Source organism: Trichomonas vaginalis, chromosome II (genome assembly GCF_026262505.1).
Source record: "Trichomonas vaginalis G3 chromosome II, whole genome shotgun sequence".
Taxonomy (NCBI): domain Eukaryota; phylum Parabasalia; order Trichomonadida; family Trichomonadidae; genus Trichomonas; species Trichomonas vaginalis.
In genome coordinates, this window is record NC_067204.1 from 18,555,153 (window position 1) to 18,581,024 (window position 25,872).

The 25,872-nt window shown below is 34.6% G+C and overlaps 2 protein-coding genes and 1 pseudogene across 3 annotated transcripts, besides 1 other annotated feature; all 3 read right to left on the minus strand.

The window, feature by feature from the left end:
• Nucleotides 1-1,821: part of a mobile genetic element that runs on past the window's edge.
• A 5,298-nt stretch (nt 1,822-7,119) lies between these two features.
• TVAGG3_0567110 lies at nt 7,120-8,267 on the minus strand (annotated as a pseudogene). The gene has a single exon: nt 7,121-8,267. A coding segment is annotated over exon 1 (1,147 nt).
• An 8,054-nt stretch (nt 8,268-16,321) lies between these two features.
• Nucleotides 16,322-17,183, minus strand: TVAGG3_0567120 (uncharacterized protein; the record flags this gene model as incomplete). The annotated part of the gene is made up of 1 exon (XM_001293393.1): nt 16,322-17,183. A coding segment is annotated over one exon (862 nt), but the record flags the coding sequence as incomplete, so codon positions are not given.
• A 1,693-nt stretch (nt 17,184-18,876) lies between these two features.
• TVAGG3_0567130 (ephrin receptor A1 protein tyrosine kinase transmembrane domain-containing protein) lies at nt 18,877-24,552 on the minus strand (the record flags this gene model as incomplete). Its single annotated transcript, XM_051238646.1, has 1 exon — nt 18,877-24,552. The coding sequence occupies one exon, from the start codon at nt 24,550-24,552 to the stop codon at nt 18,877-18,879; it is 5,676 nt and encodes a 1,891-aa protein (XP_051096470.1).
• Between the last annotated feature and the right edge of the window lie 1,320 nt (nt 24,553-25,872).

The following is a 25,872-nucleotide window of genomic DNA, read 5'->3' on the forward strand; positions in this document are numbered from 1 at the left end:
TGCAAAAGTCACAGAACTTGGCTCCACCAGTTCCAGCTACAGTAATAGTGAATGGGTCTTGTGTTGGTGCAATGACTAAGTTATTTTTGCTTGGAGTAAGTTCGATAGAAATTTTTCCTGCCCAGTTTGGCAAGTATCTTAAAAACCTGAAGATGAGGAAAGATGACAAAGGAACTCTAAGTTTCAGTTTTACTTTGGTTACTGCTGGCTGCAGTTTGTCCAGAAAGGTTAACATAAACTCCTGGAACGTTAGGGTCAAGTCTTCTTATTTTCTCAATAGTTGCATACTGGTCTGTTTGTTCTCTAGCTTGTGGTTGTACTGAGTTTCTCAAAGCGAACCATTCATAGTTTGCCCATGTTACTGTTTGAACTAAGTCAGAGTTAGAATATATCTTATATCCCATGAAAACTTCTGGAGCATATTGGTATCCGACATAGAAAATTCCATTGCAACCTTTCTTGTCAGACAACTTGGCAGAAGGTTTTATTTCAATGTCTTGTTCCACGTATAAGAATGAGTTGTCAATAGAAATAATATGAAACCTGTCGCAAGCAATATCTACTGTTGTTGAAGAACCTTCTCCAAACTCACCTACATTTCCATAAGAAACAGCAGTTGTATATTCGTAAGTTCCAGGAACTATTTCTGACCTTCTAATGGCATTGTCGCATTCGTTATACCATTCGGAAACATTTCCGTTCATGGCATCCAAAACTGTTGGCGTTATATTCTGAGCGGCGTACATTTCATATGGGTAAAATATAGAATAGTTGGATTTATGTGTCATAATAGAACCCACTCCGACCAAGCTTTACTTTCTTCCTGACTGAGTTTTTAACTCTTCTTTTTCCTTCATTGCCACTACTTTCACTAGATGAAGTTAGTTCTTCACTACTTTCACTTTGTTCTACTCTTCTCTTCTTCTTTGGTGTCGCTTTTGGTAACTTGCCCTCTGCTTCAAGTTGTTGCATCTTTGCCTCATGTTCACCTAGTATGTTGCAAATTTTCCATGTCCTTTTTGCCTTTGGGCTCTGGTCGCCCATCTCAGGTAACCTATATCCTAGAAAGAGTTTGTCATAGTTTGTATTTGAGTCTTCGCGTATTGTTTGCATGACTCTTTCCTGAGTTTCCGGTTCAAGCTCTTCAAACAGAGCTTGTCCATATGGAATAAGCTCGTTTCCAAATATATGTTTTTGTAGCCATTCTGGTTTTCTTTCCATGTTACCAATAATATCTTTTTGTGAATGGGAAAGCTTTTACCCAATCTTTCAGTCTTGCGTCATTTATTTCTGTAGTTGGTTTTATTTTGTCAAGGAACATGTTTTTCAATACTAACATTTCATTTGGTACTGTCCATTTGAGTTTTCTTAAATATTCATCCCTTCTCAGTTTATTGTCTGCAAAGTAAGTTTTTATGACATTTTGCAAACTTTCGTTTGCAAGGTCATGTACAATAGGTTCTCTTCCTTCTCTCTCCCTAACTTCTTTCTAAACTCTTCACCAAATATACATCTCTATGGTTCTGTGTAGTTCTTTGAGATAAATGTTCTAGAACGTCAGGTGTTATATTTCATCAGCCATGTTCATTTCATACTGGTCCAAATATCTGCATCTTTCATATCTTTCAATGGCATTAAAGCCGCGCTGAAAATACCAGCTATATCTGGTTCACCATTCACTTCCATTGCGTCTACAACTTCTTGGAATTGTGGTTGTAAGTTTATGAACCACCTATCCGGATTAGCTTTATGACCCCATCTCATTGTAGTTCCATAGTCTGCAGAAACAAAAGTAGGTTTGTTTCCATATTGGTTAGGTTCTGAATGAACTTTAAACAATGTTTCATTTTTATATGTTTTGTTGAAATTTAACCTTTTATTTTCACCGAGTTCGGCCAAAGATTGAACGTTATATGGTCGTAAGTAAAAAGGATTGTTGTATTTGCTTACATTTTCTTTCAGTACTTCCATTCTATGCTGAATATTTTCATCTGGTGTTGGAGTCTTTTGTATGTCGGCAAACGTTTTTCGATATTCTTCTACTATGTCAGCCGAATTTTTTTTAGACTCTTGGAAAGATTCCATATTCACCTCATACTCTTGTTGAGGGTCAAGATTTTTCGGCTGTTCCAAATCTTCATCTAGTTCTGTGAAGTTAGTTTCCAAAGGAGGGACTTGTTCGTTTCCTTCAGGCTCTTCTAGCTGTTGTTGCTGAACTATTTCTTCCATGTCTGGTTGTATCTGAACTTCTTCCTGTGGAGTTTCTTGTACCTCATCTGCTGGCATTTCATATATTCCGAGACCGTTTTTAACAAGTTCCCTATTTAAGTCATTCGCATTCATAACCCTTTCTTCTTTCGTTCCGTCTCTATTTTTTACGCGTTTCATGAAGATAGTTGAATTATCATTTATCTCTGACACCAAATATCTCGGAGTAAATTCATCCATGTCATTTGGATGATATGCTATTAAATCATATCCCTTAGCGAGCTTGTATTTTCCAGGTTTGAAATTATATCCCATTTGGTGCTGAACCATAAAGCTAAATAGGTTCGGGTCAGTATTTCCTTCCTTGAACTTTCCAATAGCTTCTTTATATCTGTCACTAAAGTCAAGAGTATCTGGGTAACCATAATTTTCCTTAAGCATTTTTAAGAATTCTTGGTTTCCTTGTTCTCTACTTCTTTTATGTCCTTGCTCTGTTTGTTGTTGTTGTTGTGCAGGGTTTTGAACTGTTGGTTGCTGTGCTGGTTGTGGAGGTGGTTGTTGTGCTGGATTTTGAACTGTTGGTTGTTGTGTTGGATTTTGAACTGTTGGTTGTTGTGTTGGATTTTGAACTGTTGGTTGTTGTGTTGGATTTTGAACTGTTGGTTGTTGTGTTGGTTTTGGTGCATGCCTGTGTCTGTGTCCATGTGACGATGTAAATGTTTTAGGTAGTCCTGGTGCAGGTGCTTCTCTTGGAGGGTTTGGTGGTATATAAGTTCCACTAGCTAGTATATAAGTTCCACCAGCTGGTAATAAAGTTCACCAGCTGGCACATATGTTCCATCTGCAGCATAATGTCCTACCTGACTTTTCGTTTTTAAGAAAGCATTTACTAGGTCTGTTTTGGTCTGTTGTAACTCTTTTTCTTGACTTTCCACAACAGTTGCTCTAACGGCGTCATAGGCACTTTGAACTGCCTGTCTCGTTGCTGCATCTGTTATTTTCGTCATATTTTGTGCTACTTCTCTTAACTCTTTGTCGAAACCTTCAGACTTCAGTTTCTTTCCAGATGAGAAGTCGTTCACTAGTTTCACCTTACTATGAAGAGCTTCGAAGGCGTTCTTAAAGTCAGCATTCATTAAAGCTTCATTTGAACTGTCTTCATCCGCTTGTATTTTTGTCCTTATTGACCCTATAAGTTGGGCTGCTTTAGCGTTGGCTTGGGCATCTAACCAGTCATTGTTAGCTTTTATATATTCTGCGCTTTTCATTGCCTTTTGCATGGCTGCGTCGTTATTTTTACTTTCTTGTGCTAAGTTTTCATACTGTACGGTTTGGTTTTGCAACTGTAAAAGTTTTTCTGCCTTTACATTTGCTTCAACTTCTTTTTTATACTCATCGCTATCCATATATGTCTTCAGGGCTTTTGTTTTATTTCTTCATCTTTCAGTACTTTATATTGAGTAGTATGGTTTTTCAAATTTAAAACATCTTGTTCCATTTTTGCTACTTCTGCTGCTTTTTCTGACACTTTTTCGCATATTCCTCTGTACTTAGTTCTTTCAGTTGTTCTTCTTTCTTCTTTTTCTCTACGTTTAACTCATTGAGTTTCTTTGTGTGTCTGTCATATTCTAGTTTCTTTTCGTTTTCACTTATTTGTTTCTGTATGTCTATGTTTGACTTTTTGACATCTGTTATTTGATTTTTGAGTGAACTCAATTCATTTGACTTTGAGGGTTATAGGCTGTTCCGTCTGCAGCTCCACATAGCCTGCCATTTTCGCTAAAAGTGCCGCTCTTAAACCTCCACTCTGTGCACCAATAACTCGGTTTAAAAGCATAGGGTTGCTTGACATTTGTTGCAACATAGTGGGGTCATTCATCATTTGTTGTTGCAACTGTTGTTGTGGTGTCAGTTTTACTATTGGATGTTTCAATGCTCTCTTCCTCTTACGTATATTCTTACGTAGCTTACGTGGCATTTTAAGTGAAGTTAAAAAGCGGTTTTATACTAAACATCTTCGGGGCTAGAGGGCGCAACGCGCCTGGAAGCCCCACTACCTTTTTTTTTTAATTTTGATTTCCTTTTTGAATTCCTCAGATCTTAAATCTGTGGTCACTTGATCTACTGTTTGAGTAGTTGCTATGACGACATGTAAATGTCTTGTAGCGCCACTTACACCACTAACATCTACTGTGATGTATCCTTCCTTGCGTGTAATTTGGTCTTCTGTGAATTTCTTAATTTTATCATTATTACCATCAATATCTTGATCTCCAAGAGCAGCTTGGTCATTATCGGTGAAAATGTAGTATACTTTTTGATGCTGCTGCAGATCTGTTTCTATCTTGAGCTTGTAACTGCCTGCCTCCTCGATTTCTGCTTGCTTGACCTTCATCGGTATTGACAATTGAAGCACGCTGATTTTTGGATAAATTTTGATTTTCCTTTTTGAATTCATCAGATCTTAAATCTGTGGTCACTTGATTACTGTTTGAGTAGTTGCTATGACGACATGTAAATGTCTTGTAGCGCCACTTACACCACTAACATCTACTGTGATGTATCCTCCTTGCGTGTAATTTGGTCTTCTGTGAATTTCTTAATTTTATCATTATTACCATCAATATCTTTCTCAAGAGCAGCTTGGTCATTATCGGTGAAAATGTAGTATATTTTTGATGGTTGCTGCAGATCCTGTTTCTATCTTGAGCTTGTAACTGCCTGCCTCTCGATTCTGCTTGCTTGACCTTCATCGGTATTGACAATTGATATATCAGTTACAACTGGTTTATTATTGCTTGTTTGTTCTAATTTATTTGAACCTTTCCATTAATTTAAATTGTACGAACGTCAATACATTCAGCATTATCTAAATGATTTCAAAGCCTTATCAATTAATTCAATTTTTTCTGAATTATTACATTCCATTTCGTATTTTATTTATTTATTTTAACTATATTGATATAATTTTCAATTGTTCTTTCACTTCAATCCAATATATAAAAAACCATTTAAAAGTGCACATTTAATACTTTTTGATCTAATTAAATTTCTTTTCAAACATTCATAATAAACATTTTCAAAAAAAATTCAATTGCTCATCAAAAACTTCAATCCAATATATATATAAACCATTTAAAAGTGCACATTCAATACTTTTTGATCTAATTAAATTTCTTTTCAAACATTCATAATAAACATTTTCAAAAAAAAATTCAATTGCTCATCAAAAACTTCCAAATTGAAACAATTTAATTAATTTTTTTTTACTAAATCCTCAATATTGCCCTAATTGTTTGATTAAATTTCCAAATTTTACCGAATTAGATTTTACACTTTTCTGACTTTTTGTCAGGGAACGAAGCGACCCAAAAAATATCGGAAAAGTGTAATTCTCAGTAATATGATTAATTTTTCCATTTAACACCGAACAGCATTTGAATCAAAAATAATCGCATGGCTGAGAATTAATTTTTGGAATTCAATATTAAAATTATTCTTCTCTTCGATCAATGATAATCTAGAAAATCATTTTCAGAAAACTTTCTGAATTCTTCTCCGTTGAAAAGTTTCACGTTATATTATGTATTCATATTTTCCTAACTATCATATATTTATTTTCAACAAGAATTAATAATATATTGCAACTCAAAATTAAATTTTTTCTAAAGATTTTTGACGTTATGTATTTTAAAGAATTCTCAGCAAACATTTATATAAATGATTTTATTTTTGAAGTTTTTGAAGTAAATTACTCGAATGATTCAAATTGGGTATGAAGAATCAGTATTTAGGTTAAGGATCTCGTATGGAGAAAAATCTTCTCCAACTCTAAACTTCAGTTTGGAGACACTTTACAAATTGTAAACTTCAAATTGGCAAAATATAATTATAATATCAGTCATGTTCCTAAATTTAACAAGCTTGTGCTCAAACTTGATATGTAGGAAGTACTTAACATTTAATTAAGAATTGGCAAATTATATCAAGGAATATTTTTGTAATTTCATGAATAATATAAATGAAAGTAATCAACATAGAAATGCGAAAGCAAACTCCCTTAGGCTAAACTGATTTTATTGGGAATCAATGAAAAATATTTTAGATTTAATTTTATCGATGATCTAAGAGAGATATTAATAGATTAGATGAAAACTATAGTAGTTTTATTTGTATTATCAAATAAAGATTATTTTAAATTGAATATGCATAAAAAATCTGTGATATGATATTTGTGGTAGTGACTAATATCTATAGTTGAAATATAATATAAACTCGCCATAAATGCTGATTAGCATTCAAGAAATTTAATTTTAAAACCGTCTATAATTCTATTTGCCTGATCTATAGATTATAACGGTGGACTGCATTATTAGGTTTGCTTAAGACAAAGTATTTTAATAACTTGTTTTAAGATATGAGAAACAGACACAACTAATTAAAACATTTTCTGTCAGGTGATACAATAATCAATTGATAATATTATGCTTTTAGTTATAGAAGAAAAATGCTTTTACAAAAAATATAAATATAAAGATCAATGAAGTTAAACATATACACCAGAACCAGAATCTTCTTTCATATCAGAAGAAGATCTATCATTTGATGGTTTCTTACAGAAAATGAAATAGACAATAAGTACAATAATAACAATGCCAAGAAGAACGGCAAATACAATTCCTACAATTTGGCCGCCAGATAATCCTCCCTTAGAAGGAGATGATGTTGGATTTGGTTGTTCTCCTGAAACATATTTTGTCTTCTCAAGTTTAATCTCTTTAGAGAAGACATTTGAAGGTGGTTGTTCATCGGATTGAGCAGTTCTGATCCGAAGCTTAGCTTCTTCTGAATCTCTAATTTCATCGATTTTAGGAGCTGGTATGGTAAGTTGATATGTTTTGCCATCATCAGCTAGGAGCTTCTTAGAAGATGTACTCGAACCGCTAGAAATTTCTTTAACATTCTTTTCAGGAAGTGGAATATAACTTTGATCTTCATAGAATTTATATTCGAATTTTCCTGTCCTTTCCTCAAAATGCTTGAATTGAATAATAACAATGATTGGCTCTTCTGCTTTATATGCTTCTTTAACTTCAGAATTATCTGGTGATTCTGTTATGTATGGCGACTGTTTAACATCAATCTTTAATGCTTTTTCTGCTTTTTGTCCAGCAGGATCTTTAATAGATAATTTGACTGTGATTTGTTGGTTATTAGGGATTTCGGATGGAGCTTTGATTGTAAATTGATAAAATCCATCATCATTCTTAGTTAACAAAGCAGGTTCTGGTGTTTGAGAGTTAATTTGATACATCGGAGAAGCCTTTGAGGCATCATCTTCTACTACATCAGCTTTAAATGAAAGATTGATTAATTGATCAGCTGAATATTTAACATTTTTATCAGAATTCATATCTTTAAAATCTGAAATGGTTGGAGGGGCACAAATTATAATATTATCAATTTTTTGTTCAGAAACAATTGAATGATCAAAAATTAAAGCAACAAATATCGGATCATAGTTGGAAGCTTTGATTGTATCGGGAATTTGCATTGAATATTTATTTTCAGTAAATTGAACATGTAAATTGTATCCAGAAACAGAATCTGGTTTGGAAGTCTGCCTAGCAGCAAGAATCGAATATCCTTGATTTGAACTTGGAAAATCGATTGTGATTGGCAAGACAATTGTATCAGAAATTTTATAATAAACTTTTCCAGGAGTTTGAATTAAATTAATAGTTGGATTGTCATGTTTGCCAAATATGATTTTAATGAATTCCTCAGATCTTAAATCTGTGGTCACTTGATCTACTGTTTGAGTAGTTGCTATGACGACATGTAAATGTCTTGTAGCGCCACTTACACCACTAACATCTACTGTGATGTATCCTTCCTTGCGTGTAATTTGGTCTTCTGTGAATTTCTTAATTTTATCATTATTACCATCAATATCTTGATCTCCAAGAGCAGCTTGGTCATTATCGGTGAAAATGTAGTATACTTTTTTGATGGCTGCTGCAGATCCTGTTTCTATCTTGAGCTTGTAACTGCCTGCCTCCTCGATTCTGCTTGCTTGACCTTCATCGGTATTGACAATTGAAGCACCGCTGATTTTTGGATAAATTTTGATTTCCTTTTTGAATTCATCAGATCTTAAATCTGTGGTCACTTGATCTACTGTTTGAGTAGTTGCTATGACGACATGTAAATGTCTTGTAGCGCCACTTACACCACTAACATCTACTGTGATGTATCCTTCCTTGCGTGTAATTTGGTCTTCTGTGAATTTCTTAATTTTATCATTATTACCATCAATATCTTGATCTCCAAGAGCAGCTTGGTCATTATCGGTGAAAATGTAGTATACTTTTTTGATGGCTGCTGCAGATCCTGTTTCTATCTTGAGCTTGTAACTGCCTGCCTCCTCGATTCTGCTTGCTTGACCTTCATCGGTATTGACAATTGAAGCACCGCTGATTTTTGGATAAATTTTGATTTCCTTTTTGAATTCATCAGATCTTAAATCTGTGGTCACTTGATCTACTGTTTGAGTAGTTGCTATGACGACATGTAAATGTCTTGTAGCGCCACTTACACCACTAACATCTACTGTGATGTATCCTTCCTTGCGTGTAATTTGGTCTTCTGTGAATTTCTTAATTTTATCATTATTACCATCAATATCTTGATCTCCAAGAGCAGCTTGGTCATTATCGGTGAAAATGTAGTATACTTTTTGATGGCTGCTGCAGATCCTGTTTCTATCTTGAGCTTGTAACTGCCTGCCTCCTCGATTCTGCTTGCTTGACCTTCATCGGTATTGACAATTGAAGCACCGCTGATTTTTGGATAAATTTTGATTTCCTTTTTGAATTCATCAGATCTTAAATCTGTGGTCACTTGATCTACTGTTTGAGTAGTTGCTATGACGACATGTAAATGTCTTGTAGCGCCACTTACACCACTAACATCTACTGTGATGTATCCTTCCTTGCGTGTAATTTGGTCTTCTGTGAATTTCTTAATTTTATCATTATTACCATCAATATCTTGATCTCCAAGAGCAGCTTGGTCATTATCGGTGAAAATGTAGTATACTTTTTTGATGGCTGCTGCAGATCCTGTTTCTATCTTGAGCTTGTAACTGCCTGCCTCCTCGATTCTGCTTGCTTGACCTTCATCGGTATTGACAATTGAAGCACCGCTGATTTTTGGATAAATTTTGATTTCCTTTTTGAATTCATCAGATCTTAAATCTGTGGTCACTTGATCTACTGTTTGAGTAGTTGCTATGACGACATGTAAATGTCTTGTAGCGCCACTTACACCACTAACATCTACTGTGATGTATCCTTCCTTGCGTGTAATTTGGTCTTCTGTGAATTTCTTAATTTTATCATTATTACCATCAATATCTTGATCTCCAAGAGCAGCTTGGTCATTATCGGTGAAAATGTAGTATACTTTTTTGATGGCTGCTGCAGATCCTGTTTCTATCTTGAGCTTGTAACTGCCTGCCTCCTCGATTCTGCTTGCTTGACCTTCATCGGTATTGACAATTGAAGCACCGCTGATTTTTGGATAAATTTTGATTTCCTTTTTGAATTCTCAGATCTTAAATCTGTGGTCACTTGATCTACTGTTTGAGTAGTTGCTATGACGACATGTAAATGTCTTGTAGCGCCACTTACACCACTAACATCTACTGTGATGTATCCTTCCTTGCGTGTAATTTGGTCTTCTGTGAATTTCTTAATTTTATCATTATTACCATCAATATCTTGATCTCCAAGAGCAGCTTGGTCATTATCGGTGAAAATGTAGTATACTTTTTTGATGGCTGCTGCAGATCCTGTTTCTATCTTGAGCTTGTAACTGCCTGCCTCCTCGATTCTGCTTGCTTGACCTTCATCGGTATTGACAATTGAAGCACCGCTGATTTTTGGATAAATTTTGATTTCCTTTTTGAATTCATCAGATCTTAAATCTGTGGTCACTTGATCTACTGTTTGAGTAGTTGCTATGACGACATGTAAATGTCTTGTAGCGCCACTTACACCACTAACATCTACTGTGATGTATCCTTCCTTGCGTGTAATTTGGTCTTCTGTGAATTTCTTAATTTTATCATTATTACCATCAATATCTTGATCTCCAAGAGCAGCTTGGTCATTATCGGTGAAAATGTAGTATACTTTTTTGATGGCTGCTGCAGATCCTGTTTCTATCTTGAGCTTGTAACTGCCTGCCTCCTCGATTCTGCTTGCTTGACCTTCATCGGTATTGACAATTGAAGCACCGCTGATTTTTGGATAAATTTTGATTTCCTTTTTGAATTCATCAGATCTTAAATCTGTGGTCACTTGATCTACTGTTTGAGTAGTTGCTATGACGACATGTAAATGTCTTGTAGCGCCACTTACACCACTAACATCTACTGTGATGTATCCTTCCTTGCGTGTAATTTGGTCTTCTGTGAATTTCTTAATTTTATCATTATTACCATCAATATCTTGATCTCCAAGAGCAGCTTGGTCATTATCGGTGAAAATGTAGTATACTTTTTTGATGGCTGCTGCAGATCCTGTTTCTATCTTGAGCTTGTAACTGCCTGCCTCCTCGATTCTGCTTGCTTGACCTTCATCGGTATTGACAATTGAAGCACCGCTGATTTTTGGATAAATTTTGATTTCCTTTTTGAATTCATCAGATCTTAAATCTGTGGTCACTTGATCTACTGTTTGAGTAGTTGCTATGACGACATGTAAATGTCTTGTAGCGCCACTTACACCACTAACATCTACTGTGATGTATCCTTCCTTGCGTGTAATTTGGTCTTCTGTGAATTTCTTAATTTTATCATTATTACCATCAATATCTTGATCTCCAAGAGCAGCTTGGTCATTATCGGTGAAAATGTAGTATACTTTTTTGATGGCTGCTGCAGATCCTGTTTCTATCTTGAGCTTGTAACTGCCTGCCTCCTCGATTCTGCTTGCTTGACCTTCATCGGTATTGACAATTGAAGCACCGCTGATTTTTGGATAAATTTTGATTTCCTTTTTGAATTCATCAGATCTTAAATCTGTGGTCACTTGATCTACTGTTTGAGTAGTTGCTATGACGACATGTAAATGTCTTGTAGCGCCACTTACACCACTAACATCTACTGTGATGTATCCTTCCTTGCGTGTAATTTGGTCTTCTGTGAATTTCTTAATTTTATCATTATTACCATCAATATCTTGATCTCCAAGAGCAGCTTGGTATTATCGGTGAAAATGTAGTATACTTTTTTGATGGCTGCTGCAGATCCTGTTTCTATCTTGAGCTTGTAACTGCCTGCCTCCTCGATTCTGCTTGCTTGACCTTCATCGGTATTGACAATTGAAGCACCGCTGATTTTTGGATAAATTTTGATTTCCTTTTTGAATTCTCAGATCTTAAATCTGTGGTCACTTGATCTACTGTTTGAGTAGTTGCTATGACGACATGTAAATGTCTTGTAGCGCCACTTACACCACTAACATCTACTGTGATGTATCCTTCCTTGCGTGTAATTTGGTCTTCTGTGAATTTCTTAATTTTATCATTATTACCATCAATATCTTGATCTCCAAGAGCAGCTTGGTCATTATCGGTGAAAATGTAGTATACTTTTTTGATGGCTGCTGCAGATCCTGTTTCTATCTTGAGCTTGTAACTGCCTGCCTCCTCGATTCTGCTTGCTTGACCTTCATCGGTATTGACAATTGAAGCACCGCTGATTTTTGGATAAATTTTGATTTCCTTTTTGAATTCATCAGATCTTAAATCTGTGGTCACTTGATCTACTGTTTGAGTAGTTGCTATGACGACATGTAAATGTCTTGTAGCGCCACTTACACCACTAACATCTACTGTGATGTATCCTTCCTTGCGTGTAATTTGGTCTTCTGTGAATTTCTTAATTTTATCATTATTACCATCAATATCTTGATCTCCAAGAGCAGCTTGGTCATTATCGGTGAAAATGTAGTATACTTTTTTGATGGCTGCTGCAGATCCTGTTTCTATCTTGAGCTTGTAACTGCCTGCCTCCTCGATTCTGCTTGCTTGACCTTCATCGGTATTGACAATTGAAGCACCGCTGATTTTTGGATAAATTTTGATTTCCTTTTTGAATTCATCAGATCTTAAATCTGTGGTCACTTGATCTACTGTTTGAGTAGTTGCTATGACGACATGTAAATGTCTTGTAGCGCCACTTACACCACTAACATCTACTGTGATGTATCCTTCCTTGCGTGTAATTTGGTCTTCTGTGAATTTCTTAATTTTATCATTATTACCATCAATATCTTGATCTCCAAGAGCAGCTTGGTCATTATCGGTGAAAATGTAGTATACTTTTTTGATGGCTGCTGCAGATCCTGTTTCTATCTTGAGCTTGTAACTGCCTGCCTCCTCGATTCTGCTTGCTTGACCTTCATCGGTATTGACAATTGAAGCACCGCTGATTTTTGGATAAATTTTGATTTCCTTTTTGAATTCATCAGATCTTAAATCTGTGGTCACTTGATCTACTGTTTGAGTAGTTGCTATGACGACATGTAAATGTCTTGTAGCGCCACTTACACCACTAACATCTACTGTGATGTATCCTTCCTTGCGTGTAATTTGGTCTTCTGTGAATTTCTTAATTTTATCATTATTACCATCAATATCTTGATCTCCAAGAGCAGCTTGGTCATTATCGGTGAAAATGTAGTATACTTTTTTGATGGCTGCTGCAGATCCTGTTTCTATCTTGAGCTTGTAACTGCCTGCCTCCTCGATTCTGCTTGCTTGACCTTCATCGGTATTGACAATTGAAGCACCGCTGATTTTTGGATAAATTTTGATTTCCTTTTTGAATTCTCAGATCTTAAATCTGTGGTCACTTGATCTACTGTTTGAGTAGTTGCTATGACGACATGTAAATGTCTTGTAGCGCCACTTACACCACTAACATCTACTGTGATGTATCCTTCCTTGCGTGTAATTTGGTCTTCTGTGAATTTCTTAATTTTATCATTATTACCATCAATATCTTGATCTCCAAGAGCAGCTTGGTCATTATCGGTGAAAATGTAGTATACTTTTTTGATGGCTGCTGCAGATCCTGTTTCTATCTTGAGCTTGTAACTGCCTGCCTCCTCGATTCTGCTTGCTTGACCTTCATCGGTATTGACAATTGAAGCACCGCTGATTTTTGGATAAATTTTGATTTCCTTTTTGAATTCATCAGATCTTAAATCTGTGGTCACTTGATCTACTGTTTGAGTAGTTGCTATGACGACATGTAAATGTCTTGTAGCGCCACTTACACCACTAACATCTACTGTGATGTATCCTTCCTTGCGTGTAATTTGGTCTTCTGTGAATTTCTTAATTTTATCATTATTACCATCAATATCTTGATCTCCAAGAGCAGCTTGGTCATTATCGGTGAAAATGTAGTATACTTTTTTGATGGCTGCTGCAGATCCTGTTTCTATCTTGAGCTTGTAACTGCCTGCCTCCTCGATTCTGCTTGCTTGACCTTCATCGGTATTGACAATTGAAGCACCGCTGATTTTTGGATAAATTTTGATTTCCTTTTTGAATTCATCAGATCTTAAATCTGTGGTCACTTGATCTACTGTTTGAGTAGTTGCTATGACGACATGTAAATGTCTTGTAGCGCCACTTACACCACTAACATCTACTGTGATGTATCCTTCCTTGCGTGTAATTTGGTCTTCTGTGAATTTCTTAATTTTATCATTATTACCATCAATATCTTGATCTCCAAGAGCAGCTTGGTCATTATCGGTGAAAATGTAGTATACTTTTTTGATGGCTGCTGCAGATCCTGTTCTATCTTGAGCTTGTAACTGCCTGCCTCCTCGATTCTGCTTGCTTGACCTTCATCGGTATTGACAATTGAAGCACCGCTGATTTTTGGATAAATTTTGATTTCCTTTTTGAATTCATCAGATCTTAAATCTGTGGTCACTTGATCTACTGTTTGAGTAGTTGCTATGACGACATGTAAATGTCTTGTAGCGCCACTTACACCACTAACATCTACTGTGATGTATCCTTCCTTGCGTGTAATTTGGTCTTCTGTGAATTTCTTAATTTTATCATTATTACCATCAATATCTTGATCTCCAAGAGCAGCTTGGTCATTATCGGTGAAAATGTAGTATACTTTTTTGATGGCTGCTGCAGATCCTGTTTCTATCTTGAGCTTGTAACTGCCTGCCTCCTCGATTCTGCTTGCTTGACCTTCATCGGTATTGACAATTGAAGCACCGCTGATTTTTGGATAAATTTTGATTTCCTTTTTGAATTCCTCAGATCTTAAATCTGTGGTCACTTGATCTACTGTTTGAGTAGTTGCTATGACGACATGTAAATGTCTTGTAGCGCCACTTACACCACTAACATCTACTGTGATGTATCCTTCCTTGCGTGTAATTTGGTCTTCTGTGAATTTCTTAATTTTATCATTATTACCATCAATATCTTGATCTCCAAGAGCAGCTTGGTCATTATCGGTGAAAATGTAGTATACTTTTTTGATGGCTGCTGCAGATCCTGTTTCTATCTTGAGCTTGTAACTGCCTGCCTCCTCGATTCTGCTTGCTTGACCTTCATCGGTATTGACAATTGAAGCACCGCTGATTTTTGGATAAATTTTGATTTCCTTTTTGAATTCATCAGATCTTAAATCTGTGGTCACTTGATCTACTGTTTGAGTAGTTGCTATGACGACATGTAAATGTCTTGTAGCGCCACTTACACCACTAACATCTACTGTGATGTATCCTTCCTTGCGTGTAATTTGGTCTTCTGTGAATTTCTTAATTTTATCATTATTACCATCAATATCTTGATCTCCAAGAGCAGCTTGGTTATTATCGGTGAAAATGTAGTATACTTTTTTGATGGCTGCTGCAGATCCTGTTTCTATCTTGAGCTTGTAACTGCCTGCCTCCTCGATTCTGCTTGCTTGACCTTCATCGGTATTGACAATTGAAGCACCGCTGATTTTTGGATAAATTTTGATTTCCTTTTTGAATTCATCAGATCTTAAATCTGTGGTCACTTGATCTACTGTTTGAGTAGTTGCTATGACGACATGTAAATGTCTTGTAGCGCCACTTACACCACTAACATCTACTGTGATGTATCCTTCCTTGCGTGTAATTTGGTCTTCTGTGAATTTCTTAATTTTATCATTATTACCATCAATATCTTGATCTCCAAGAGCAGCTTGGTCATTATCGGTGAAAATGTAGTATACTTTTTTGATGGCTGCTGCAGATCCTGTTTCTATCTTGAGCTTGTAACTGCCTGCCTCCTCGATTCTGCTTGCTTGACCTTCATCGGTATTGACAATTGAAGCACCGCTGATTTTTGGATAAATTTTGATTTCCTTTTTGAATTCATCAGATCTTAAATCTGTGGTCACTTGATCTACTGTTTGAGTAGTTGCTATGACGACATGTAAATGTCTTGTAGCGCCACTTACACCACTAACATCTACTGTGATGTATCCTTCCTTGCGTGTAATTTGGTCTTCTGTGAATTTCTTAATTTTATCATTATTACCATCAATATCTTGATCTCCAAGAGCAGCTTGGTTTATCGGTGAAAATGTAGTATACTTTTTTGATGGCTGCTGCAGATCCTGTTTCTATCTTGAGCTTGTAACTGCCTGCCTCCTCGATTCTGCTTGCTTGACCTTCATCGGTATTGACAATTGAAGCACCGCTGATTTTTGGATAAATTTTGATTTCCTTTTTGAATTCCTCAGATCTTAAATCTGTGGTCACTTGATCTACTGTTTGAGTAGTTGCTATGACGACATGTAAATGTCTTGTAGCGCCACTTACACCACTAACATCTACTGTGATGTATCCTTCCTTGCGTGTAATTTGGTCTTCTGTGAATTTCTTAATTTTATCATTATTACCATCAATATCTTGATCTCCAAGAGCAGCTTGGTTATTATCGGTGAAAATGTAGTATACTTTTTTGATGGCTGCTGCAGATCCTGTTTCTATCTTGAGCTTGTAACTGCCTGCCTCCTCGATTCTGCTTGCTTGACCTTCATCGGTATTGACAATTGAAGCACCGCTGATTTTTGGATAAATTTTGATTTCCTTTTTGAATTCATCAGATCTTAAATCTGTGGTCACTTGATCTACTGTTTGAGTAGTTGCTATGACGACATGTAAATGTCTTGTAGCGCCACTTACACCACTAACATCTACTGTGATGTATCCTTCCTTGCGTGTAATTTGGTCTTCTGTGAATTTCTTAATTTTATCATTATTACCATCAATATCTTGATCTCCAAGAGCAGCTTGGTCATTATCGGTGAAAATGTAGTATACTTTTTTGATGGCTGCTGCAGATCCTGTTTCTATCTTGAGCTTGTAACTGCCTGCCTCCTCGATTCTGCTTGCTTGACCTTCATCGGTATTGACAATTGAAGCACCGCTGATTTTTGGATAAATTTTGATTTCCTTTTTGAATTCATCAGATCTTAAATCTGTGGTCACTTGATCTACTGTTTGAGTAGTTGCTATGACGACATGTAAATGTCTTGTAGCGCCACTTACACCACTAACATCTACTGTGATGTATCCTTCCTTGCGTGTAATTTGGTCTTCTGTGAATTTCTTAATTTTATCATTATTACCATCAATATCTTGATCTCCAAGAGCAGCTTGGTTATTATCGGTGAAAATGTAGTATACTTTTTTGATGGCTGCTGCAGATCCTGTTTCTATCTTGAGCTTGTAACTGCCTGCCTCCTCGATTCTGCTTGCTTGACCTTCATCGGTATTGACAATTGATATATCAGTTACAACTGGTTTATTATTGCTTGTTTGTTCTAATTTATTTGAACCTTCTATTAATTTAAATTGTACGAACGTCAATACATTCAGCATTATCTAAAATGATTTCAAAGCCTTATCAATTAATTCAATTTTTTCTGAATTATTACATTCCATTTCGTATTTTATTTATTTATTTTAACTATATTGATATAATTTTCAATTGTTCTTTCACTTCAATCCAATATATATAAAAACCATTTAAAAGTGCACATTTAATACTTTTTGATCTAATTAAATTTCTTTTCAAACATTCATAATAAACATTTTCAAAAAAAATTCAATTGCTCATCAAAAACTTCAATCCAATATATATATAAAAACCATTTAAAAGTGCACATTCAATACTTTTTGATCTAATTAAATTTCTTTTCAAACATTCATAATAAACATTTTCAAAAAAAAATTCAATTGCTCATCAAAAACTTCCAAATTGAAAACAATTTAATTAATTTTTTTTTACTAAAATCCTCAATATTGCCCTAATTGTTTGATTAAATTTCCAAATTTTACCGAATTAGATTTTACACTTTTCTGACTTTTTGTCAGGGAACGAAGCGACCCAAAAAATATCGGAAAAGTGTAATTCTCAGTAATATGATTAATTTTTCCATTTAACACCGAACAGCATTTGAATCAAAAATAATCGCATGGCTGAGAATTTAATTTTTGGAATTCAATATTAAAATTATTCTTCTCTTCGATCAATGATAAATCTAGAAAATCATTTTCAGAAAACTTTCTGAATTCTTCTCCGTTGAAAAGTTTCACGTTATATTATGTATTTCATATTTTCCTAACTATCATATATTTATTTTCAAACAAGAATTAATAATATATTGCAACTCAAAATTAAATTTTTTCTAAAGATTTTTGACGTTATGTATTTTAAAGAATTCTCAGCAAACATTTATATAAATGATTTTATTTTTGAAGTTTTTGAAGTAAATTACTCGAATGATTCAAATTGGGTATGAAGAATCAGTATTTAGGTTAAGGATCTCGTATGGAGAAAAATCTTCTCCAACTCTAAACTTCAGTTTGGAGACACTTTACAAATTGTAAACTTCAAATTGGCAAAATATATATATAAATATCAGTCATGTTCCTAAATTTAACAAGCTTGTGCTCAAACTTGATATGTAGGAAGTACTTAACATTTAATTAAGAATTGGCAAATTATATCAAGGAATATTTTTGTAATTTCATGAATAATATAAATGAAAGTAATCAACATAGAAATGCGAAAGCAAACTCCCTTAGGCTAAACTGATTTTATTGGGAATCAATGAAAAATATTTTAGATTTAATTTTATCGATGATCTAAGAGAGATTATTAATAGATTAGATGAAAACTATAGTAGTTTTATTTGTATTATCAAATAAAGATTATTTTAAATTGAATATGCATAAAAAATCTGTGATATGATATTTTGTGGTAGTGACTAATATCTATAGTTGAAATATAATATAAACTCGCCATAAATGCTGATTAGCATTCAAGAAATTTAATTTTAAAACCGTCTATAATTCTATTTGCCTGATCTATAGATTATAACGGTGGACTGCATTATTAGGTTTGCTTAAGACAAAGTATTTTAATAACTTGTTTTAAGATATGAGAAACAGACACAACTAATTAAAACATTTTCTGTCAGGTGATACAATAATCAATTGATAATATTATGCTTTTAGTTATAGAAGAAAAATGCTTTTACAAAAAATATAAATATAAAGATCAATGAAGTTAAACATATACACCAGAACCAGAATCTTCTTTCATATCAGAAGAAGATCTATCATTTGATGGTTTCTTACAGAAAATGAAATAGACAATAAGTACAATAATAACAATGCCAAGAAGAACGGCAAATACAATTCCTACAATTTGGCCGCCAGATAATCCTCCCTTAGAAGGAGATGATGTTGGATTTGGTTGTTCTCCTGAAACATATTTTGTCTTCTCAAGTTTAATCTCTTTAGAGAAGACATTTGAAGGTGGTTGTTCATCGGATTGAGCAGTTCTGATCCGAAGCTTAGCTTCTTCTGAATCTCTAATTTCATCGATTTTAGGAGCTGGTATGGTAAGTTGATATGTTTTGCCATCATCAGCTAGGAGCTTCTTAGAAGATGTACTCGAACCGCTAGAAATTTCTTTAACATTCTTTTCAGGAAGTGGAATATAACTTTGATCTTCATAGAATTTATATTCGAATTTTCCTGTCCTTTCCTCAAAATGCTTGAATTGAATAATAACAATGATTGGCTCTTCTGCTTTATATGCTTCTTTAACTTCAGAATTATCTGGTGATTCTGTTATGTATGGCGACTGTTTAACATCAATCTTTAATGCTTTTTCTGCTTTTTGTCCAGCAGGATCTTTAATAGATAATTTGACTGTGATTTGTTGGTTATTAGGGATTTCGGATGGAGCTTTGATTGTAAATTGATAAAATCCATCATCATTCTTAGTTAACAAAGCAGGTTCTGGTGTTTGAGAGTTAATTTGATACATCGGAGAAGCCTTTGAGGCATCATCTTCTACTACATCAGCTTTAAATGAAAGATTGATTAATTGATCAGCTGAATATTTAACATTTTTATCAGAATTCATATCTTTAAAATCTGAAATGGTTGGAGGGGCACAAATTATAATATTATCAATTTTTTGTTCAGAAACAATTGAATGATCAAAAATTAAAGCAACAAATATCGGATCATAGTTGGAAGCTTTGATTGTATCGGGAATTTGCATTGAATATTTATTTTCAGTAAATTGAACATGTAAATTGTATCCAGAAACAGAATCTGGTTTGGAAGTCTGCCTAGCAGCAAGAATCGAATATCCTTGATTTGAACTTGGAAAATCGATTGTGATTGGCAAGACAATTGTATCAGAAATTTTATAATAAACTTTTCCAGGAGTTTGAATTAAATTAATAGTTGGATTGTCATGTTTGCCAAATATGATTTTAATGAATTCCTCAGATCTTAAATCTGTGGTCACTTGATCTACTGTTTGAGTAGTTGCTATGACGACATGTAAATGTCTTGTAGCGCCACTTACACCACTAACATCTACTGTGATGTATCCTTCCTTGCGTGTAATTTGGTCTTCTGTGAATTTCTTAATTTTATCATTATTACCATCAATATCTTGATCTCCAAGAGCAGCTTGGTTATTATCGGTGAAAATGTAGTATACTTTTTTGATGGCTGCTGCAGATCCTGTTTCTATCTTGAGCTTGTAACTGCCTGCCTCCTCGATTCTGCTTGCTTGACCTTCATCGGTATTGACAATTGAAGCACCGCTGATTTTTGGATAAATTTTGATTTCCTTTTTGAATTCATCAGATCTTAAATCTGTGGTCACTTGATCTACTGTTTGAGTAGTTGCTATGACGACATGTAAATGTCTTGTAGCGCCACTTACACCAACATCTACTGTGATGTATCCTTCCTTGCGTGTAATTTGGTCTTCTGTGAATTTCTTAATTTTATCATTATTACCATCAATATCTTGATCTCCAAGAGCAGCTTGGTCATTATCGGTGAAAATGTAGTATACTTTTTTGATGGCTGCTGCAGATCCTGTTTCTATCTTGAGCTTGTAACTGCCTGCCTCCTCGATTCTGCTTGCTTGACCTTCATCGGTATTGACAATTGAAGCACCGCTGATTTTTGGATAAATTTTGATTTCCTTTTTGAATTCATCAGATCTTAAATCTGTGGTCACTTGATCTACTGTTTGAGTAGTTGCTATGACGACATGTAAATGTCTTGTAGCGCCACTTACACCACTAACATCTACTGTGATGTATCCTTCCTTGCGTGTAATTTGGTCTTCTGTGAATTTCTTAATTTTATCATTATTACCATCAATATCTTGATCTCCAAGAGCAGCTTGGTCATTATCGGTGAAAATGTAGTATACTTTTTTGATGGCTGCTGCAGATCCTGTTTCTATCTTGAGCTTGTAACTGCCTGCCTCCTCGATTCTGCTTGCTTGACCTTCATCGGTATTGACAATTGAAGCACCGCTGATTTTTGGATAAATTTTGATTTCCTTTTTGAATTCATCAGATCTTAAATCTGTGGTCACTTGATCTACTGTTTGAGTAGTTGCTATGACGACATGTAAATGTCTTGTAGCGCCACTTACACCACTAACATCTACTGTGATGTATCCTTCCTTGCGTGTAATTTGGTCTTCTGTGAATTTCTTAATTTTATCATTATTACCATCAATATCTTGATCTCCAAGAGCAGCTTGGTTATTATCGGTGAAAATGTAGTATACTTTTTTGATGGCTGCTGCAGATCCTGTTTCTATCTTGAGCTTGTAACTGCCTGCCTCCTCGATTCTGCTTGCTTGACCTTCATCGGTATTGACAATTGAAGCACCGCTGATTTTTGGATAAATTTTGATTTCCTTTTTGAATTCATCAGATCTTAAATCTGTGGTCACTTGATCTACTGTTTGAGTAGTTGCTATGACGACATGTAAATGTCTTGTAGCGCCACTTACACCACTAACATCTACTGTGATGTATCCTTCCTTGCGTGTAATTTGGTCTTCTGTGAATTTCTTAATTTTATCATTATTACCATCAATATCTTGATCTCCAAGAGCAGCTTGGTCATTATCGGTGAAAATGTAGTATACTTTTTTGATGGCTGCTGCAGATCCTGTTTCTATCTTGAGCTTGTAACTGCCTGCCTCCTCGATTCTGCTTGCTTGACCTTCATCGGTATTGACAATTGAAGCACCGCTGATTTTTGGATAAATTTTGATTTCCTTTTTGAATTCATCAGATCTTAAATCTGTGGTCACTTGATCTACTGTTTGAGTAGTTGCTATGACGACATGTAAATGTCTTGTAGCGCCACTTACACCACTAACATCTACTGTGATGTATCCTTCCTTGCGTGTAATTTGGTCTTCTGTGAATTTCTTAATTTTATCATTATTACCATCAATATCTTGATCTCCAAGAGCAGCTTGGTCATTATCGGTGAAAATGTAGTATACTTTTTTGATGGCTGCTGCAGATCCTGTTTCTATCTTGAGCTTGTAACTGCCTGCCTCCTCGATTCTGCTTGCTTGACCTTCATCGGTATTGACAATTGAAGCACCGCTGATTTTTGGATAAATTTTGATTTCCTTTTTGAATTCATCAGATCTTAAATCTGTGGTCACTTGATCTACTGTTTGAGTAGTTGCTATGACGACATGTAAATGTCTTGTAGCGCCACTTACACCACTAACATCTACTGTGATGTATCCTTCCTTGCGTGTAATTTGGTCTTCTGTGAATTTCTTAATTTTATCATTATTACCATCAATATCTTGATCTCCAAGAGCAGCTTGGTCATTATCGGTGAAAATGTAGTATACTTTTTTGATGGCTGCTGCAGATCCTGTTTCTATCTTGAGCTTGTAACTGCCTGCCTCCTCGATTCTGCTTGCTTGACCTTCATCGGTATTGACAATTGAAGCACCGCTGATTTTTGGATAAATTTTGATTTCCTTTTTGAATTCATCAGATCTTAAATCTGTGGTCACTTGATCTACTGTTTGAGTAGTTGCTATGACGACATGTAAATGTCTTGTAGCGCCACTTACACCACTAACATCTACTGTGATGTATCCTTCCTTGCGTGTAATTTGGTCTTCTGTGAATTTCTTAATTTTATCATTATTACCATCAATATCTTGATCTCCAAGAGCAGCTTGGTCATTATCGGTGAAAATGTAGTATACTTTTTTGATGGCTGCTGCAGATCCTGTTTCTATCTTGAGCTTGTAACTGCCTGCCTCCTCGATTCTGCTTGCTTGACCTTCATCGGTATTGACAATTGAAGCACCGCTGATTTTTGGATAAATTTTGATTTCCTTTTTGAATTCATCAGATCTTAAATCTGTGGTCACTTGATCTACTGTTTGAGTAGTTGCTATGACGACATGTAAATGTCTTGTAGCGCCACTTACACCACTAACATCTACTGTGATGTATCCTTCCTTGCGTGTAATTTGGTCTTCTGTGAATTTCTTAATTTTATCATTATTACCATCAATATCTTGATCTCCAAGAGCAGCTTGGTCATTATCGGTGAAAATGTAGTATACTTTTTTGATGGCTGCTGCAGATCCTGTTTCTATCTTGAGCTTGTAACTGCCTGCCTCCTCGATTCTGCTTGCTTGACCTTCATCGGTATTGACAATTGAAGCACCGCTGATTTTTGGATAAATTTTGATTTCCTTTTTGAATTCATCAGATCTTAAATCTGTGGTCACTTGATCTACTGTTTGAGTAGTTGCTATGACGACATGTAAATGTCTTGTAGCGCCACTTACACCACTAACATCTACTGTGATGTATCCTTCCTTGCGTGTAATTTGGTCTTCTGTGAATTTCTTAATTTTATCATTATTACCATCAATATCTTGATCTCCAAGAGCAGCTTGGTTATTATCGGTGAAAATGTAGTATACTTTTTTGATGGCTGCTGCAGATCCTGTTTCTATCTTGAGCTTGTAACTGCCTGCCTCCTCGATTCTGCTTGCTTGACCTTCATCGGTATTGACAATTGAAGCACCGCTGATTTTTGGATAAATTTTGATTTCCTTTTTGAATTCATCAGATCTTAAATCTGTGGTCACTTGATCTACTGTTTGAGTAGTTGCTATGACGACATGTAAATGTCTTGTAGCGCCACTTACACCACTAACATCTACTGTGATGTATCCTTCCTTGCGTGTAATTTGGTCTTCTGTGAATTTCTTAATTTTATCATTATTACCATCAATATCTTGATCTCCAAGAGCAGCTTGGTCATTATCGGTGAAAATGTAGTATACTTTTTTGATGGCTGCTGCAGATCCTGTTTCTATCTTGAGCTTGTAACTGCCTGCCTCCTCGATTCTGCTTGCTTGACCTTCATCGGTATTGACAATTGAAGCACCGCTGATTTTTGGATAAATTTTGATTTCCTTTTTGAATTCATCAGATCTTAAATCTGTGGTCACTTGATCTACTGTTTGAGTAGTTGCTATGACGACATGTAAATGTCTTGTAGCGCCACTTACACCACTAACATCTACTGTGATGTATCCTTCCTTGCGTGTAATTTGGTCTTCTGTGAATTTCTTAATTTTATCATTATTACCATCAATATCTTGATCTCCAAGAGCAGCTTGGTTATTATCGGTGAAAATGTAGTATACTTTTTTGATGGCTGCTGCAGATCCTGTTTCTATCTTGAGCTTGTAACTGCCTGCCTCCTCGATTCTGCTTGCTTGACCTTCATCGGTATTGACAATTGATATATCAGTTACAACTGGTTTATTATTGCTTGTTTGTTCTAATTTATTTGAACCTTCTATTAATTTAAATTGTACGAACGTCAATACATTCAGCATTATCTAAAATGATTTCAAAGCCTTATCAATTAATTCAATTTTTTCTGAATTATTACATTCCATTTCGTATTTTATTTATTTATTTTAACTATATTGATATAATTTTCAATTGTTCTTTCACTTCAATCCAATATATATAAAAACCATTTAAAAGTGCACATTTAATACTTTTTGATCTAATTAAATTTCTTTTCAAACATTCATAATAAACATTTTCAAAAAAAATTCAATTGCTCATCAAAAACTTCAATCCAATATATATATAAAAACCATTTAAAAGTGCACATTCAATACTTTTTGATCTAATTAAATTTCTTTTCAAACATTCATAATAAACATTTTCAAAAAAAAATTCAATTGCTCATCAAAAACTTCCAAATTGAAAACAATTTAATTAATTTTTTTTTACTAAAATCCTCAATATTGCCCTAATTGTTTGATTAAATTTCCAAATTTTACCGAATTAGATTTTACACTTTTCTGACTTTTTGTCAGGGAACGAAGCGACCCAAAAAATATCGGAAAAGTGTAATTCTCAGTAATATGATTAATTTTTCCATTTAACACCGAACAGCATTTGAATCAAAAATAATCGCATGGCTGAGAATTTAATTTTTGGAATTCAATATTAAAATTATTCTTCTCTTCGATCAATGATAAATCTAGAAAATCATTTTCAGAAAACTTTCTGAATTCTTCTCCGTTGAAAAGTTTCACGTTATATTATGTATTTCATATTTTCCTAACTATCATATATTTATTTTCAAACAAGAATTAATAATATATTGCAACTCAAAATTAAATTTTTTCTAAAGATTTTTGACGTTATGTATTTTAAAGAATTCTCAGCAAACATTTATATAAATGATTTTATTTTTGAAGTTTTTGAAGTAAATTACTCGAATGATTCAAATTGGGTATGAAGAATCAGTATTTAGGTTAAGGATCTCGTATGGAGAAAAATCTTCTCCAACTCTAAACTTCAGTTTGGAGACACTTTACAAATTGTAAACTTCAAATTGGCAAAATATATATATAAATATCAGTCATGTTCCTAAATTTAACAAGCTTGTGCTCAAACTTGATATGTAGGAAGTACTTAACATTTAATTAAGAATTGGCAAATTATATCAAGGAATATTTTTGTAATTTCATGAATAATATAAATGAAAGTAATCAACATAGAAATGCGAAAGCAAACTCCCTTAGGCTAAACTGATTTTATTGGGAATCAATGAAAAATATTTTAGATTTAATTTTATCGATGATCTAAGAGAGATTATTAATAGATTAGATGAAAACTATAGTAGTTTTATTTGT